Source organism: Gymnoscopelus braueri (assembly GCF_963280865.1).
Source record: "Gymnoscopelus braueri genome assembly, chromosome: 8".
Taxonomy (NCBI): domain Eukaryota; kingdom Metazoa; phylum Chordata; class Actinopteri; order Myctophiformes; family Myctophidae; genus Gymnoscopelus; species Gymnoscopelus braueri.
In genome coordinates this window covers 24,088,473-24,108,726 of record NC_137609.1, presented here as the reverse complement: position 1 = coordinate 24,108,726, position 20,254 = coordinate 24,088,473, and the positions used below count along the sequence as shown (strand labels likewise).

At 41.2% G+C, this 20,254-nt stretch overlaps 1 protein-coding gene across 1 annotated transcript in view; it reads left to right on the top strand.

Annotated features, from left to right (window-relative positions):
- The window catches only part of srrm3 (serine/arginine repetitive matrix 3), a gene marked incomplete at its 5' end in the record, with an annotated part of 41,730 nt that overhangs the window by 7,347 nt on the left and 14,129 nt on the right, over nt 1-20,254 (top strand). The window contains 6 exons of the mRNA XM_080435288.1: nt 5,268-5,369; nt 15,168-15,263; nt 16,261-16,341; nt 17,138-17,206; nt 19,601-19,636; nt 19,857-19,907. Of these exons, the coding sequence (XP_080291414.1) occupies nt 5,268-5,369; nt 15,168-15,263; nt 16,261-16,341; nt 17,138-17,206; nt 19,601-19,636; nt 19,857-19,907 (435 nt within the window). The remainder of the gene's footprint in view (nt 1-5,267; nt 5,370-15,167; nt 15,264-16,260; nt 16,342-17,137; nt 17,207-19,600; nt 19,637-19,856; nt 19,908-20,254) is intronic.

Sequence of the window (20,254 nt, the reverse complement as noted above, 5' to 3'; positions counted from 1 at the left end):
CTTCAATCAGGTTCTTTAATCGAGGTGATTTGTCATGGCTGGTGCAGCGGGGAGCCCCCCGCTCTGATCGATGTTCCTGTCCCTCTCCATCCCAACTCACTGGGTCTTTGCATGCTGTAGGCATCAGTCCTAGCTAAATGGCTTTCATTTGGCGTAACACAGCTGACTCCGTCTTTCAAATAAGATGATCTGATACGCACTTGCACGTTCATGCCTCAATTTGCAATTAATTTTTATTTTAATAAAATTACCGCCTTCCTGGCTAAAGAATGGCAAGTCCAATTAGGCCTCTGCTCTACTTTGTAAGGAAAAGCTGATTGTATGTGGCTTTTACAGGTAGCACTTTTCACACTGTAAGAATACAGCTCAAAGTGCTGGGAAATACAGTGAATCTTTTTTTTTTTTAAACGAGCAATAAATTTAAAACTAAAACATAATTGTTCAGTACAATAAAATTACCCTATAAGATTCGAATTAAAAGCTAAATTGAAGAGATGGGTTTTCAACTGCTTAAAGATGTTTACAGAGCTTGCCTCCCTGATTTCTGGAGGTAATGTATTCTACAGATTAGGGGCAATGAATAAATGCAGCATTTTCTTCTGTGTTTTGATTGTATCATCCAGTAATCCTGCAGTAGAGTAGAGGACCTGAGTGCTCATGGGGGCATATAATATATGCCCCCATGAGCACTCAGGTCTTATGTTCTTATTATGTTCATATTGACCACCTACTTACTTACAATGTAACAAACATTCAGTACTGGAACCACTTGGGGAGGGAGAGCAATGCATTTACATTGGTGGGCTTAGCAATGAAGTGATGGAGGCAGGTCAGAGACGGGAGGAAGGGAAATGGAGGAGAATATTCTCTGAATAGCCAATACAGGCCTTCGTTCTACATTTTGACCTCTCTTTTTTGCTTTTTGCCAGGCTGTCAGCAAAGGCAGCTCCAGACAATAGCATCGTCACCCATCATCAGCACAGTGTGAAGACAAACGCTCTACCTCCCAGGACCTATTTAGTCACAGATTCACATTACCAATCCTATTATTATGTCTTCATAACCCCTATTTTTACACATCCCTTTCAGGGGCATGTTATGACAGACAGTAGAAAATAAACACATTGACAGTTAGTATAGTACTGTACAGAAGCGGCGAGTGGTTAACATATGGTGATGGCTCCTGCTCTGTGCATGGAAAGCAATGAATATAAAATCATCGTATTTGCCCTCCATTGTGTTGCCCTGACATCTGCTGTGCTGAGAGATTGCTGTACAGCGAGACCTGACAGTACTGTCACACTGGCTTGCTTCTGTTCTGTTGCTCCCCCCCCTCTCTCTTTCCCTCTCTCACTCTGCCCCTAATCACATTCACTGAGCCATAGCTCAGCTGATAGCATCCGGGTTTGAATACCTATGTATTGAAATGGCTGTATGCTCAGAGCAAGGCAAACACTCCTCAAACCACTGCTATGGTCACACTGAAATGAGGCGATTTATGAGGTCTCATAGAATTCATCTTGCATCCACTGGTAGTTGGGAGAGAGTGTAGATGGCTGAGGGAGAGTGTACGTTTCAGCACCTATGGGCGGACAGCTCCCTAGTACATTTATATGGCCTGTATGGCAGGCCAGGATATCTCATGTTACAGATGCGATTAAATGGATAAATGGATAGATAGACTCAAAGAGAGCCACGGTTAATGGCCTTAATGCTTCTCTTAAAATGTTAACTCTTTGGATATACGTCCAAATATATGTATTCTCTCAACTGCTGCTGTATATGCTCAGCTGTATGGTAGACGACAGCCCAAGCCTTTAACAAGAGATTTGCTGCCATGCAGTCACAATGTGACCGTTCACATTTCAATCCCATCGTTGCCTTTTATAGTCTGAATTCTGCTTGTCTGAGAGGGTGGTATCTTGCTTCTCCCAGGACGTTCACATCTCCCACCACCACTTTTTATCTCTGTCTCTGTTGCTTTGTTTTTAACTGACTATGTGCTGTAGAGCTATGGACAAGGAGAAGTGAAGAAAATGTGGTTATCTACTACAGTACAACGCAGCATACAACAGCGAAGGGCTCTGAAGTCACCCAAATTATATTGCAATAGAACAATAACATGAAAAGCGGCTTAGAGAGGTTTTGAAGTTTGACGTTTATTTCGCAATCATAGCATAATCATTTTCATTCTCTCAGTATGCATCTGTCTCCCCTTCCCTCTCCATCACTCATATTCTTTTAGTAGCTCTTTATAGCTCATTATCACAACAGACAATGAGCTCTGTAATTAGCTTAAACAGATTGTGAAGGCGGTGTGAATTTACTTGAAGAGCAGTGTGCAGTACAAGAATGCCATGTACTGTTGAATGATTTAAGAATTCCTGATTGGCTCCTCATTGTTCGCCAATTTACAATGGTACAATAATTAGATGCGAGAGAATGGCATTGAACAGGATGGAAGTAGTGGAATTCGAAAGCCTAATGTATAGTTTGTCATGCGGCCAAATATAAATTAGGCTGTTAATACAGACAGGATTTGGGGTGTTTGGGCTGTTTTCCACACACAGGTTTCAACACTTCTGGAGTAGCCAGCCTGCTGTCAGTGACTATGGCTTGTGGTGCTTGTGTGCACACTGGAGGTGTTCAGTGTGATCGATTAAGTTATTGCCTTAATCGATCACTGCCTCAAGTGAAGTTAGCCACAACAAAGCAAGAACCTGTTATTGGTTGTTTGTCGTGTTGGTGAGGAAGGAATTTAATCGTAATCCTTCATATTCACTTAAAGTTGCTCTGTCCAGATACACCATCAACTAGCTGACTAAAATCGAAGGGTGAAGTGGAAAATGGGAAAAATGCAAAGGGAATATTATAATGTTCCCAATAGCTTATTTAATATAAGTCCACAGAGTGCTGTCTATCTCAGCTGGATAGTTCCTGTTGTTATACCAGAGTTGTTCTGATGTAACGTAACTGTGCTGCTGTCCTACAGAATAAATCCTGACATCCAGTCAGGACCCTGAACAAGGGACCTGCCAGGCGTGGGAGGAAGTGACACAGTGAGTCATGAGAATGTCCTCAGCCATGTGTCAATTAAGTCAGGGCATGGAGAGTACCGTCATCGCCATTTGTTCCGAGTCTTGCCTGTGTGGTGTGGAGTAACACAAAACATCTGGCAGTGGAAAAGCGAAATTTTGAGTAATTGCAAACTGTTGTAGCCATTGAGGCCCGAGAAATTGGCTTGGAATAATACCATTCCTACGATATATAGTTCCATTCCTACGATATATAATTGTGGTGCCCACTATGGTCAGAAGAGATAGCGCTTTTGGCAGTGTGCTCTACAGAGGCCCCACAAAATGCGAGGTTTGATTCAATGTTGCATTTATTATATATGGCGTTTTTTAATAGGCCTCTGCCACTAATATTGGTCAAATACATTGTCACATGACACAACTAATTTGGATGAAATTGGTCCATTGGTCAGTTAAAGTTTTTGCATTTGTGATGCCCGCATGGATCAAACTGAAATCACTTTTGGTGCTGTTTTGAGTAGAGGCCCCTCAACATGCAATTTTGGAGTTGATTGGATGTTGCCTGTATGCATTTTATGTAAAATAGGCCCTCCCACTAACTTTGGAAGCCAGTTCCAGCTAAACAGTATTAAATACCAAAGGCGTATATGCTATGTTTTTATCATATGAATGTGTCACAATATTTGTCAAATTTAGACAAAATCAACTCACATCAAGACCTCATGGGAGGCTGATATTGGTGTGGAACTGTCTGATGAGATCTGGAGCGAGGGTTTGAAGAGGATTCACTCGAGCACAGTCAATGCCAGATTGCAGCTTGTCCAGTTCAAGGTCATGCACAGATTAAGGTCAAGATGAATAAAATGTATCCAACTGTTTCCGATACTTGTGACAGATATAACATCTCCAAGGGTACGTTGGGTCACACTTTCTGGTCTTGCCCAAGGATTTTTTTATTTTGGCAAAACATTTTTGCTTGGTACAGCAGAGTATATGGTTTTCATATCGAACCTGACGCACTAACTGCATTGTTTGGTTGCTCAGAAGCCTCTCTTGATCTGCCGTATTCTGTCCAGCAGACTCTTATGCTTGGCACACTGGTAGCAAAGAGAATTATTTTAACAGAGTGGAAAACCGCCACCGCTCCTTGCTTTACCAGATGGCTTAATGAATTTGTATCTTTGATACACCTGGAGAGGCTTCGTTGCAACAAACAGGACAGTCTGGCAACATTTGAATATATATGGGGTCCTGTCGTGACTCATCTCGACTCTGTGTGACTGCTCTGTTTTTATATATATATATTTTTACAAGCTCGATTGTTAATGTGTCCAATTGTATATTGTGGTCTGTTGTACTCTGTCTGCCTATACATTACCTCATTAAGATAGGTTAATTACTCATGCTTACACATTATAGTCTGGTGTTTGTTTGTCCTGTTGTGTCTTGTCTTATGAAAAAATCAATACAAATTAATAATTTAAAAAAATTGACAAAATCTGTAGGAGTAGCAGCAAAAAGTGTGTTTTGAGTACATATTCAAAAGGACGTAAACTCTAGTTAAGTGGAAATGGGCGTGGCCTACAGTATATGGGGAGTTACGTCTGGACCCAAGGAATTCAGTGACCTAAGGAATCCAGGGACATATTGATTCTACAACATACAGTATGGTCCAAAAGTTATAGGCCAAAATGTAAAGTGGGCTGTTATAGCACCGCCATGAGGCCGATCTGTGGTATTATTTTTTCCTGCATAGCACATCAGACTGTGAACCTCTCTACCAAGTTTGGTAATGAAATCTCTTACTTTTACTAAGAGAAGAATATTTGGATGGGAACTGACTCATTTTCAGATAGACATACAATTCAAAATGTAATGCGCTAATACATTTATCATACAAAATACAAAATACAATACAAAATCATATAGCTTAGAATACAAGCACACCATTCCGATGAAGCTGGTCGTATTCCATAGGATTGTTGCCTTTATTCCCAGGTACAGTACATTTCTTCCTTGGTCCATTTAGCTGTCTCTGTTGACAGTGCCTTCCTGGCACACTGGTAAAGAGACATATTTTTGAAACTAAGCCCAAAACTTATATAAACATTGCTAACAAGTAATGACATCCACGATTAATGAGTCTGCATGTTTGCCTGTGTGTATGTGTGATAGGGCTTGTGTGTGTGCTTTCACTGACTGTTGGTTCTATTTTCATGTTCATCTATATAGGTACACGGAGGAAGAGATTCGACAGAAAGTGAGCACCTTCAGGCAGATGCTGATGGACAAAGAGGGTGTGATCACGAGAGAGGGCTCGCACACACAACAACTGTAAGTTACACATGTTCATGTATGTGTGTGTGTGGGTTGGTATATTGGTGGGGTGAGGGGGTGGGGTTGTTAGATATTTATAGAAAATTTGAAATTATATATTTTTTTTTTGCTCACATCCAGCTGTCTACAGAACATGTCATCGGTACAGACTTGTAGCATGAGTAGTAGATGCAGGGGAATTCCCCATTATCTCCTAATTATTATTAAGTAGGTAATGCTTGATATTCAGGTTAAAAGCAGGTTGAAGCTTGATATAAAATTAAACATATAAAAAAACAATACAAGTGCTGTGTTATATTATAATTGGCTTATACAATCGTAACATCCGGATTTGATTTGCCAAATACGGTCACAAACGTAATATTCTGATTTAATTAGCCAAATCCGGTCGCAAACGTAACACCCAAATTTGATTGGCTAAATACGGCCACGAACTTAACCTCCAGATTTGATTGGCCAAGCTTCGCGTGATCAGTGCTACTCCATTTTCACGCCTGAGAATCTGCTATAACAAAAAAATCACATACTGTATGTTTGTTTGCTTAAACAATTTAACCCTATGCCAGCATAATGTCATCAGGTTATTTCAAGCCATGTTACGTATTAATCAACCAATAACATTTTAATATCAGTTCTAAACATTGCTAAAATATAGCGTAATGAGACACATGCTAGAATCTAGATTGACGTGTATCATTCCTCAAAAGCCTTGCTCCTGCATTCTGTACTCTAAGAGACCTTTTCCACTGAGGCAGGGATAGATTGAGTAGGTCAGATCTACCTTGGCAGATCAACCAGTTCCTGCTCTGACTACAGACTCCCTTGCATGTCAAAATGTCTCTGTACCTGTCGTTGAAATTGCTTAAAATGTTATCATATATATAACATTTATATATTTTTATAATAGATGAAGTAAAGAGATAATTTATTGCACGCACGCACGCAGCTATCATCAGGTTGTAAGTTGACTATTGGGCTCCTGAACCAGTCTGTCAATGTCTCTGTGTGAATGATTGAGGGAGCCAGTGTAGTGGTGGTACAGTAATAATGCGACCTGTTGTCTCCCAGCTAATGATGGATAATGACTCTGATGCTCCCTGTCACATAGGCTAGACTAATGACTCTCTCTCGCTTTCTTCCCAGCACCTCAGCAAGGACCTGACATTTAACTAGACCGCACTGTAATAACAAACGACAAAAAGGGATAAAGGAAAGGGAGAGAGAGACGTAAGGAGGGAGGGGAAGCAAGGGGGAGAGCATTGGAGAAAGACAAAGAGTGCTGTCAAGTATTTACACGTTGAAAGATAGTGTGCAACCGCTCATAGCCCAAAGAAAGAGAAAAATGTACACACAAGGGAGTTGTCTAAGGCAGCAGGTCATCATTGCTTCTAGGGGATGGTCCATTTGGAGTGGGCTGAGCTTGCCTTATAATACTGACACATTCAGCAAGACCTTGCTAGGGAAAGTAAAGTGCTGTGATAGAGATACTAGCACAGACTGGAGAATTAACAATTTACCACAGAGCAGTGGCAAGTTTTTGGTATTTTGGGGACTCGCCATGCGCTCATGTTGGAGAAGAGGCGCTGTAGGGGGTGTCATTTGCAAATCACCAGCCCACTGCAATTTTGGTGTCAAACCAGGACAGCACGTTTTTCCCTGCATATGTTTGGTATTTTGGGGACTCGCCATGCGCTCATGTGGAATAAGAGGTGTAGTAGGAGGTGTCATTTGCAAATAACCAGCGCACTACAATTTTGGTGTCAACAAGGACCACATTTTGTGCCGTCTGCCTCCTGCCCAGTGTATCGTGAGGCACGCGCTCACTTTAGCTGGATGATCTCCAAAATCACATGCACTACAACAGGGGTCAAAATTCCGAACTGTGCTACCGAAAAATCGTATATCTTCTCAGTCTTATACTTTATGCACCCGAAATTGAATCTGTGCAACCTCAATATGTACTTGCGAGCATTTGGTCGTCAAGTGAACCAAAGTGAGCGCTACTTTTCTCCTACCATCTGGACAACAAACGTGCCTTTTGAAGCTTACAGTTGGCACTCTGGTGCTCTGTAGCGTGGAGATACAGTAGTTTGCTCATTGGCAGAGTAGAGACATCACTGAACGCAGTATTACAGTATGCCCTCCATTATACTACGGGATTGTTGACAGTCTCTGTCAGTCCAGTTTCTACAGAGGCACACTGATTTATGGCAATACTACTACTACTAGTATTTAGGTTATTATATTTACATTGGCAATTAATTTATAACTTAGAAATTCAAATTATATTAAACAAATGGGCTGCGAAAATTATCAAATAAACACAGTTTAAGAGCTGATTGAAATCAGTAGAGAGGGTCTTTGTAGCTAGAGGCACCAAGAAATAAAGTTAATTTCAAGCCCTGCCTTAAGAGGTTATGCTTGTCTGTTTCACCTTGGTATGAATCTCTCAACCTTGAAAAATAAATATTTTAGTTCAGTATTTATGTATTCTAACCCACAACAGTTACATCCAATTAAACTGTTGTGCATCATGATGCATGGAGCATGTTGAAGGTAGGCATATACATCATTGATATAGATTTTTGTCTTCATAAAAGGCTTGCTGATTGGCAACTAAATAGATTATTATACATGCTGCCAGCCAAGTTCTGTTTTGCTTGTTGCTGGACATCATGGAACAATTGCTTACGTTCAGGTGCAAATTAACTGCTTTTCTTTTCTTGGCTTCCTGTTTGATTTTGTTTTTGACATTACTCATTGGGAATTACTTATTGACTGTTAAAGTTAATTCAACTTAATGACAAGTGGTCATTTGATTTGACCTACAACACACCCACTGACAATATTGAGCCTACATCCAACCCATTTGCTACTGCACTGTTGGTATTCTACCCTTCTCTGTACCTGAAAATATGCAAAGTCTGTCCCCATGCCCCATCTGCCATGCTTCAAGCTGAATCGTTTCCCCAAAATATGATCCATGTGATCTTGACACATAAAGGTGAGGCAACATACCTGACTACTTGAACCTTGACTGAGAGGCTGCAGTAAAATTCAGAATGTTAATTTACCGTGCCTATGCACAGCCGTGCCAATAACCACTCGTGTGTTGTTACTTAATTAACACTCCGGATTTGGCTGGTCCTGCCATTTTGTTAAGAGCACTCTTGCAGGGGAGAGAATGGTTCCTTGATCATGACACACACTATGGTGACCGCCTGTGTGTCAGACTGCTCAACTGGGGTTCTCAATTTACTCCAGTTTTATTGACAGGGAAGGGCCCACAACTTAATGGTCAAGTCATTAGCAATAAACACCCTGCAGTAAGCATGGCTGGGCCAGCTCATATCTCTGTTCACCAGTGCTCTTGTATTGATTTCTTTCAGAGTAGACGGGAACAGCGAGCGAGAGGATGTGGTGTGTAAGCCTTTTCAGAGCCATCTGAGCTCAGAACACCTTTGCTATTCGATCAGAGCAGGATCAATGTGGCCCTGGGCTTCTAGAGTTGTTCACTATCTGTTACAGACATTTCCTCATTATGAAAAGGAAATGTTTCCCCTTTCAACATATAAAAATGTACTGCTGCCCTTGAGGTAGGTTATATATTACACTGTATAGTAGGCCTACACATGCCACATGCCAAGGTCTTCCCCCAGGACTGTGAAATTGCTCTGCACAGCTCTGCTATATCTGAGCTTAAATTTCCAGCCTGATTAAACTTCCATCCTGCCACCAAAGCATCTCTCCTTATACTGAAAAGCATTCAACCCCATCAACTTAGCCAACACCCCCCTCGATCAGAACAATTAAATATAACTCCTAGCAGTCCTATCTGGGCATGGGATATGAATGAGTTGTGCTACTTTGTGTTGTGGTCCTGAGGAATACCATGACCATAGTCCATCAGGGGGAGCTGTCCTATTAGAAAAACTGCTTGGCTGCCTCCCCAGGGCCCATTCAGCACAGGGGCACTCATTCATCTGCCTAACAGGGATGCTTCCCTAATCACTACTAAGTTTGGGCAGATGTCTCCAATGTAGTGAAGCCTACAACTTAAGAGACAGAGACGGGGTAGCAAATGAGTGGATTTTTCCCATATGTATCTGCATTAAGGGCCACTAGATAGTTTCAAATCCTAGTAATTGCATGTGTGATTCAACAGCTCTGTCTTCAGTGCACCTCTGGTCATAAGCAAAGGGTACTGTACACGGCACAGAGCTGAAACCAAAGTAGATTTGCATTGTTTTATGTATTTTAAATGCCATCCAATTCATTTCCATTAAAAGCGAGAAAGAGATTCTCTGTCACGCCCTCGCTCCTTGAGGTTGTTCATTTTGGTATTCAATTGATTCAGCGTGTGTGGATTTCAGTTTTAATTTTTTTGTTGTTCAAGTAATGTTCTTGAGATTATTTCATGGCTGAAAATTAACGTGTGCGTGCGTGAGAGCAAAGTGAGGACTTAAGGTCCTTACACACTGGCGAATATGCGAATATACGCAAAATTCGGACTCGTTCCGAATAATTAAAAGACGCTTTTTCGCTTCTCGAAACTGATGTGGACGCTTGCATTGACTTTAGAAGGTTTTAAAAAAAAACGTATTTATTCGCATGAAGAAATCGCCCCGGTGTGTAAGGACCTTTACTGCTGGCAGTGTATTTGGCCACCCTGCTTGGCCCAGTGGTGCTCAGCCAATTAAAAGCTCTCTATTCCCTGCCTCTTCCTAAAAAACAGAGCCTTCTAATGGCCTCTGAAATTCAATGCCCCCCTTGCTTGTCTCCTCTCTCTTTTGCGCTCTCTCTCTCTCTCTCTCTCTCTCTCTCGATCTGTAGAGATCACGTAAAATACCCTGTGTTACACTGTGTTACAATACTGTACACAATACTTTGAATTTCCCCGTCATTAATTAACCTATAATATTATTTTCTATTTTGTTAGCTTTCCAACATGCTACAGTAGTTAAAATATTTGGCTTCTCGCATTATTATGATTATTATGATTATTATGATTATTATGATTATTATAGACACATCCTGTGTCAGCTAGACACAGGATCTGACACAAATTTTAACCTGATGGTCAAGATTCAATTTATCCCCTGAGCAAGCCGGTCGGCTCTATTAGCTCAATGGTAAAAATGCCAGCACTTGCGCAGAAAACCGGGTTCAAATCCGGGGTAGAAGAGGAAAGTTACATAGTGCTGCTTTAATGCTGACTTTCACAGGTCTCACTCAAACATGGCTAGGGCTCCTTTCAGATGTACTGTACTGTATGTTGTGCGTCACAGTCAGATTTGTCATAAAAATCAAACATGGCTTGATATAATCATGATGGCTCCGACTCGATCGGGAGACGACAGATTTGAATCCTAAACCCCTGCACACTACAAGATAATGTGTGCTGTCTGTCCGTGGTTATCTGGATAAATTATGCGCTGTCTTGGCCACAGGACCGGACCTAGCACAATTTGCGCCCCTAGACAAGCTTTCTCTTGCTCTCTTAATTTTAATATACATACACATAGCTGCAAAGCTGGCATATCTTTATATTTTGCACATTTCTCCCTTTCTTCTTTCCTCTAAACTGGGCATCTGATGGCATAATAGACCTTTTTTTCTTATCCATTTAGATTTTGTGTTGAAATTAAATACTGACATTCAAAGTATCAATTGTGGTTTATTTGGTAGCATTTCGTAGTGTGTGTGACTGTCCAACAATGTTGGAGAGGTGCGCTCTATGATGAGATGAGGTTGTCAGCCTACCAACCGCCCTGCCCCCGCTCCCCTCCGCAGCTCATACCTCCAGTCAGGCTGCAGGCTCCCAGTCCCATGCAGGCAGCAGACAGGCTGTAGGCTAACAAACACATCACAAGGTTAATTCACCCACACTGTTATGTGACTTGCAAATGAGATAGAATGCAGATTGTGCAAGTGTCATCATTCAGAATACCCCCCACCAAAAAACAAAAACAAACCCTAATTTCTTTTTATTTTATAAATGTCTTTAGTTGGCCTAATATAGGAGACATAGGCGCCCTAGACGGCCGCCTATGTCTCCTATATTAGGTGCCGGCCCTGTTTGGCCAAATTGGGGTAGGCCTATAGGGCTAATCAAGCTTTAAATCGTGTAGTCTGTTCCTGGCTTCAGTGTCATTATTCATGCCTGCTCGCTCTCTCTTTTCTGTGGGGCTGCATTCAGAAATGATCAGGATTCTGTGTCTGTCATCATTATTCTAATGCAATCTCTGCACATACTTGCAGCATGCAGAGACACTATGCTCACCATGCTATGGAAAGGCCAAAGCATAGTATTTTCACATTGTACTATCAGATTGAGCTGTCTGTGTATAAGAGCCCAACCGATATATTGGTTTAGGTGATAAAAAAATCGGCCATTATTTGACCTCAGTATTGACAATTATGCAGCCGATTTTTTTGATATATACCGCATATATAGCAGTGTGTTGGGTAGATCAGCTACCGTAAATTTCGGACTATAAGCCGCGACTTTTTTCCAATTTTTCGACCCTGCGGCTTATATAACGGTGCGGCTTATCTATGGATTTTTACAGCTAACGGCCACTAGGGGACCTCCTAAATCTATGGATTTTACACCCGCGGCTTATAGTCCAGTGCGGCTTATATATGTACAAATCATTCAATTTAGCTGCTGCGGCTTATACTCCTGTGCGGCTTATAGTGCGAAAATTACGGTATTTTAGATTTTTTTAATAGGGCTTGTAAAGTTGGCCGGATGGTCAAGGCTCCAAGAATCGACAAAGTCCAAGAACGTAGATTTTTGGTATTTTATTTACCTCCAAAACTAATAATCAGCCCCATGCAGGAGTGTAACAGTCAAGGTCTGAGGCAAATAATACTACTTCAAAATAAATACTGGCCACATACACTTTCAAAAACCAAAAGTAAGAAATAAACACTTGATAACTAAACTAAGGAAAAACAAAACAAAACCAAGAACTAAAGATACTGAAACAGGCAATGCCTTTTTACTCAAGGCCCTTGCAGCTCTCCCCTGGTGTTGTCTCCTTAACAGCTACAAGTAAACTGAGCATTTCACTCTGAGCATTTTTTCACTCTACAATTCCAGCCTCCCTTATATACCAGGTAAGACCCACCCACAATTAGTAACTGGCATAATCATCAACTCAAACAAAGCAAACCATGGCCCATGAGTTAGACTACGCAATTACAGATTTTCTGAGCAAACTTGAAATGCATTTCTAGGCATCAAATAATTCACAAAACAATGACCATAAAATTAGACAATACAGAAAATATAGAATAGCCTGCAACACTGGGTGCTGAACAGACACACCTCCCAGACAGCTTGATGACAGTCAATTATTAGAAGCAGCTGTGCAGTGTGTGCTTGTAATGTCCAGTTTTACACTGTGGAGTCCTTAGTGTCTATAGGGCACGGGTTGCCCCGTGACAGGGCTTAAGTGGTTAAATAAAATCAAGTTCAGTTTTCTGTATGTGTATTTTATATTTACATGTTCAATGTTCGAGGTGTTCTTTATTATTACGTCTTTTGTGTACAGGTAAATAAGAGTAAAATGTGTTTTACTTTGGTTCCTCAGTCACTGTAGCAGCATCAATAATAAGACAACTGGCTCTCAAGGGGGCGGGGGGCGGGGGAAGAGTTGTTTATTTTCACCATTGAGGTTTTCAAATCTGGTGTAGGACTGATTCAGCTCATCTGGGAGAGACGAGGTGCCCTTCACAGTTCACACTGCTCGTAGTGCTACGTTTAAAGTCAGTAATGATGTGCAAGCCATTTAGCACTAGCCTCTACCTCCTCCTTCCCATGTATAATTTTGGCTGTATTCAATGTTTTCCTCTAAGGCTGCAACTCTCGATATATTTCTTAGCGATTATTCTATTGATTACTTTTTCTATTAATCTAATAATCGAGAAGCATGTTTTGTAATATAGAAAATATATGTCAACAAATGGATTAACCACATAATCCCTATTTTATGCTTAAAACATTCTGAAAATAGCTAATCTACAAGCTCACAACGCGTTGCATCGTTTCTTTTTTACGTTTTGCCTATAATGACATAACTTATTTTATAAAAATTATTCATTATTCTTTTTTAAATATATTTTTGGGGTCTTTTATGCCTTTATTTATAGTGTGTAGTGAATAAAGACATAAAACAGGGAGAGAGACATGGGGAAAGACGTGCAGCAAAGCTCGCCTGGAACGGGACTCGAACCTGCAAAGCTAAGTGCCTGACTGTCAGGCTAAGTGCCCGGACCACTAGGCCAGCGGTCCGGGCCAAATTAATCATTATTTTTAACAATCGATTTCATTGATTAGTTCGATAAACTGTTGCTCACCTATTCTCCACAGTGCATAATGAGGCCTCTTTCTCTCCTCTTCATACCCCTATGCAACGTGTTAGCTATTATATCTGCCTACTGGCTTCTCACATGGTGCTATCAATCCACAGTTTGTCATTACTGTAAAAATAGATCGTTTTCGTTGGGATTACATCATCTGTGCAAGTTATAATGACATGAAAAAGTTGTTGTGAACTGGCAAGTTCATTGTATAATAAAAGTTAAATGTTCTTTTCATATATTAAAGTTTAACATGACATTTTAAACATACATACATATACTGCACAGTGTATATAGATATATATTAATTAATCAATAAATACATAATAATAATAATTAATAATAATAAAAAGTTATTACCCTTTTATTATTATTATTATTATTATTATTATTATTATTATTATTATTATTATTATTATTCATTCATTCATTCATTCATTCGTTCATTCATTCATTTATTTATTTAAAAACAAACAAAAATCCTAAAAACTCTTCTAAAACTAACTGGGAGCCAGTGTAGAAAAGCCAACACAGGAGTGATGTGTTCCTCTACCAGCACTGAGGATATAAAAGTAAAAGAAAAATACATTTTATTAAAATGGGCTAGAACATTTAAAAAAAATCTAAAATCTAAAATCTAAAACTCAAAAATCAAATATAGCACATAAACAAAGACAAACCAAAAACATTTGTGACTATACCTACTAGCAATGGCGGTGTTTGAGTTACACCAATACTGATATACATTTTTGTAATGCTACAGAAAGTGCAACAAGGGTAATTAACATAAATACTGTCATTGTGGCCAAATTATGGACACCATGCCTATAATCATTGTTTTTCTCGTTGTTTTTATATGTATATATTCGCAGACTTCACTTTGCTTGTTTGTTTATGTGCTAAAAGCATGATTTGGTAAACCTTCTCACTCCCAAATTGTCACATACTGACGCTTGGTCAGGACCCCCTTGGCATCACTGATTCAATTAATTGAGTGGGTAGCGCATTTTTCAACGTTCAGTCTAGTCCAAGTCACATGACTGATTATGTAATGCAGGTATGAAAGAGAACAAGGCGATGTTGCTATTAAAACATTTTAAACTGGTTTTAAACTAATTTAAACTAGGCAGCCTTGAGAAGAGGGCAGAGTGTCTGCTTCTGCTGACTCACTGCCGTTCTATTTGTGTAATGATAGGGTTGGAATCGCTTATGATCTGTCCTCGTCAATATGGTATGCAAAAGGCTGTCTCCGGCGTCCGCAATGGATACGAAAGGCACCTTGACCAAGTGTAAACATATGACAATTTGGGATTTTGAGGCCTGTTACGCCATGTAATGAGAGAGTGAATGGAATCGCTCCTTCTGATTTCTCGCTCATGGAGCACAAAAGCAGAAGTCAACAACCACTTACTCCTATGAATTCAGGGTCAACCACCTGCACTATGAGCACGAAGATGAGTACGAAGGTGACCCCGCACTGGTTGACTATGAGGAGGGAGACTATTATCGCAGTGACCACAGGTAACATGTTCACACTTGTACAGTACAGTACACGCACACACACAGGCATGCACGCACGCAGGCATGCACACACTCACTCACGTACGCAGGCACACACATAGGCACGCAGGCACACACACACACACACACACACACACACACACACACACACACACACACACACACACACACACACACACACACACACACACACACACACACGCAGGCACACACACACACACACACACACACACACACACACACACACACACACACACACACACACACACACACACACACACACACACACACACACACACACTAGCAATGTGCTGACAACCTCCCACTAACCAAGGTGATTAACTAAATCTGCCTTCTACCTTGTCACATACTATTATTTGTATAGAAGTGCTCTTCACATCCACCAAAAAAGCAGCAGTGGCTCAGGAGACAGCCTCCCTGGCTTTGTGTCGAAGTGTCTTTGAGCAAGACATTCAACCCCTAAACCTGAAGCACCCTATACTGTAGGTGGCAACCTACTGTCCCAGCTGAATAGTTAGGATGGGTCAAATGCAGAGAATGAATTTCCCTATGGGGATCAATACAAGTTCTTAAAAAAATTAATAGGTACTCTTTAAAATCCACATGCACTGTTTATGCTCAAAAAACATTTCACTACAGTGTTATCTGCTTGATGATGACACATACATACTTCGGAAAAGCATAAGTGTATGCATGCATTTCCTGGAAGTGATTTCCTGCCCTACAGTACATAAACGGATGTGTAGTGGGTGATCGCCAAGCAATTGGACGAAATGAGAAAATAGATGTAATTGATATGTGATTTGCCTTGTTATCAGTCAAGAAGGAAGTGAAGGTAACCAGAATGTTATTCTTCTGAGCAACGGTTATTATAATACCAGCAAAGATTATTGTAATTACAACCACTTCTCGCTCTGTTTCTCAACTTCTCCTCTTTCTCCCCTGTCTCATTTTCTCATTGTGGCGACCAATCTAGAGTGAAGAGAAAATCAAGCAGCTCACCATCCCCTCGCCCAAAGAAAAGGAAGAAGAAGAAATCCGGCCGACGGAGGACTCGGTAAGTGCATGCATGGCTTACCTGCTGATGATGTGTTTTAAGGGGAGGACTGGGAACAAAAAACTAAAACACAAATCAGCCCAAAAGTGAAAATGACAACGGCCCCATATCTGTCCCAAATTGACATAAATATAAGGTTTATAGGGCATAGCAGTGGCGGCCATTTTGTGGTTCCACAGTTACAAAGTCCATTAATTTTCCCCATAGACATTTCCGAAAATATTTATATTCATTATTTTAAGCCTGGAACCAAGCCTGGTGAATCATGACCATGAAACATCTGATTATGTGCCGCCACTGCTATAGCCTATGCAGGGTAGGTAATATACTGTACAGCCAAAGCGTGTCAACCAGCTGATCAGTCAGTCTATGAAAGAAATACAAACCAGAATGATAGGACCAGACCTCTGTTTATGTTTTACAGTCCAATGAGTCCATACAGTAGTGCACTGCACAGGCTTTTGAATAATGTCATAGTTGACACAGCACTTGCAGTTTTGAAATCTATGGATGCAGATCACCCCTGGGAACACAAATCAGGGCGGGAATATAAATGTCATTTACATAACAATAATGAAGTAGTTAGAGCAGGAAGCCAGCCAATTACAGCATCTGAGATGATTTTATCTCTGTCTGTCTGTCTGTCTGTCTGTCTGTCTGTCTGTCTGTCTGTCTGTCTGTCTGTCTGTCTGTCTGTCTGTCTGTCTGTCTGTCTGTCTGTCTGTCTGTCTGTCTGTCTGTCTGTCTCTCTTTCTCTCTTTCTCTCTATCTCTCCCCTTTCTGTGCACTTCTATAGATTTGACAGCTCCTCACCCAGTCGCAGAGAGAAGAAGAAGAAAAGCGGGAAGAAGCACAAACGAGACAGGTGTGAACAATTGTGTGTGTGTGTGTGTGTGTGTGTGTGTGTGTGTGTGTGTGTGTGTGTGTGTGTGTGTGTGTGTGAGTGTGAGTGTGTGGGTGTGTGTGAGTGTGTGTGTGTGTATTTTGTGTGTGCAATTAAAAAACGTCTCTAAATCAGAGAATAGTCTTGGACAGCCATGATGGACTCTTGTAAATCCGCCGCCCGCATGGATGAAGAATATACAGCATTGTGATGTACAGCACTGTTTGACCGATTTTTATGGGTCGCGAGTGAATATCCCTTTTTAGCTTTCTAAAAAAGGGATATACAAATAAACATAAAGTGTTTCTGCCCGATCTTTATATCTGTCCCACTAGAGTAAAAGGAAACGTGAATACACAGCGATCTCACAGCAGAATTAGAGTCAGAATCAACTCTATTGTCATATCACACAATTGCAGGTATAAAAGTTTTTTTTTTTTCCAAGCAGCACTTGAGTGAATGATATGGAATTTACAAGGGCACTCTAGGAAGGATATTAGAAAAGATATTGTGCCTCTCCTTTCATTATAGACTTATGGATTGCATTTAATACTTTTCCGTGGGGGACAAAAAATAATGACGCTTTCATTTTCCTATTGTCTTACCTCTTGTGCTGATGATGCAATAAGCACAGCCAGTAGAATTAGAGAACGAGAGAGAGAGAGAGAGAGAGAGAGAGAGAGAGAGAGAGAGAGAGAGAGAGAGAGAGAGAGAGAGAGAGAGAGAGAAGAATGGGAGGAGGAGTGCACTCTTCACAATTGCTTATTGTCGTTACCATATCCTTCGGCAATGCAGAAATGTTTGTTGATGAGAGCCCTTTCTCTCTCCCTCGATATTGACCAGGAGGTGTGTGTGTGTGTGTGTTGGGGGGGGGGCGGCGGGGGCGGGAGGGGGCACCAAATGAATCCCTCTAATAACTGAGCCTCTATGGGGGAAAGTGCAGCAATACAAGAAAAATGAGCCTCTCACTAAATTGCTGAGCATCACTGCGCTGCCTGGTTCTCATTTCCTCCCTCCCATCCATCTACAATCTACACACACTTAGACTCTCTCTCTCTCTCTCTCTCTCTCTCTCTCTCTCTCTCTCTCTCTCTCTCTCTCTCTCTCTCTCTCTCTCTCTCTCTCTCTCTCCATCTCTTTTGGATAACTCCAAAGACACTCTGCATTGCAGGTATTGTTGATGTATGAATAATGTACAAATAATACGAGGGGGGGGGGGCACTCAGGGTATCCGCCTTCCGGAGACATAAACCAGCCTCTCAGGCTGGAGCGTTAGCATCCCTGGCTGACAGTACAATCCATACGGCTGCATGTATATAACACACACACAACACACTTCCCTTCCCATAATAGCTCCAGGATAGGTTGACACCCATTGGAAATGTGTATCCGTCCTGCACGGGCCTACATGCTACACTTGTCCTCGTGGTAGCACTGGTAGTTGTGGAGGAATTGGACTACAGCACTATGAGGACAGAGGGTGGTGTCTCGGACATGAAAGACGGGAGAATAATGAGCTCTCCTGAACAAGGCCCCCTGCAGAATCCCCCCCCCCCAATTGATTCCCTCCAGTGGGGGGAACTGAGACTGCTGCTACAGCAGGCGACCATATACATTACAATGACAGCTTTATTACTCCTCTCTCACTGGGCCACGGCGAATTGACGCAAGACACTCACTCCACCTCCACCCTCCCACTGTGCTGCATGTTGGCAATGCATAAGACAGGAGTGGAAATTTGAAACATAAAGAAAAAAAAACACACACAACTCTCAGAGAGCAGTCTAAAACAGATCATCACCATGGCAACTGGAATGATGCAAACTAAGAGAGTGATGCAGAGGTGATGTGAGTTTAACACTGAAGACTTATGAATGGCTTGCTGACATGATTGAACGGGCAGGCTGGTGAATATCATGTCCCCAGACACTGTTTGTGTCAGGGGACACTAGTGTTGTCTAGCACCAGAAGGAAGACGTTACAGGGCCTGTAGAAAACACATCTGGATGCCATATTCCCCTGCAATAATCGAACCATGACCCGTTTATGCGAAACTCAAATGTAATAGCTGGGGTGTGATGATATTACCCACAATACAGAGGTCTGTAAATACGGCTCTGTCTTACTGGTGGTGGCACTGTGTTTGTTTTGAGCTTATCTGGAATATGACCTTAACCAGGGTTGTTGTTATTCAGAATATTCTGTGCATCTAGGAACTCTCACGTCAACATTGAAGCTTTTACTGCGTGTGTGAGTTTGTACAAGTACCTCTGTTTCAGTAGTTCAGAGTCATTGTACTGTTCATCACACCACACTACTGTTGCAGTCATGCTATTATGGTATTCATGGTTTTTGTTTTTTGTTTTGTCTTTGTAGATCTTCATCCGGTTCCAGGAGAAAGAGGAAACACAGGTATGTGAGAAACTGGTCTATTTCAGTTCAGCTTGACAGCTTTGCTCAGCAGACAGCTCGGGGCTTTGCAGAACAATGCAGAACTGACTTCAATAGCATTCACTATCTCAAAAGATCCTTTAGTCGAATACTCCACCATGAGCTGTGCCTTGAACTAGATGTAAGGAGGGGAACTTGTATATCAGATATTGTTGAACATCACTTATGACATGTCTTCCAGATCGGGCAGCCCAAAGAACAAACACAAGGACAAGAACAAGCAGAGGAAAAGGTAAGAAGGAAGATTCCTGCCCTTTCTTATCATCGCTGTCGGCAGAAACCTTGTATCTCTTTATAACAATTATTTTCATAAATGAATGCCCACACTCTCAATGCATAGCATCATCACATACTGTTATCGCAGTATTTGAAAGTTTTTGAAAAATAATCAAAATGTTTGAAGATTTGTGGCTCTAATGACATGCCCAAAATAGTCTCTCTGTGGGTTTTATAAATATTTTAACAATGAAAAGTATTAACAAAAGACTAAATAAGTACATTGGATCCATGAAAGTTAACGTTTTTTGAATGTACAAGGTTTCCACGAGACAGCGACATTATGTAAAGCATGCCCCCTTT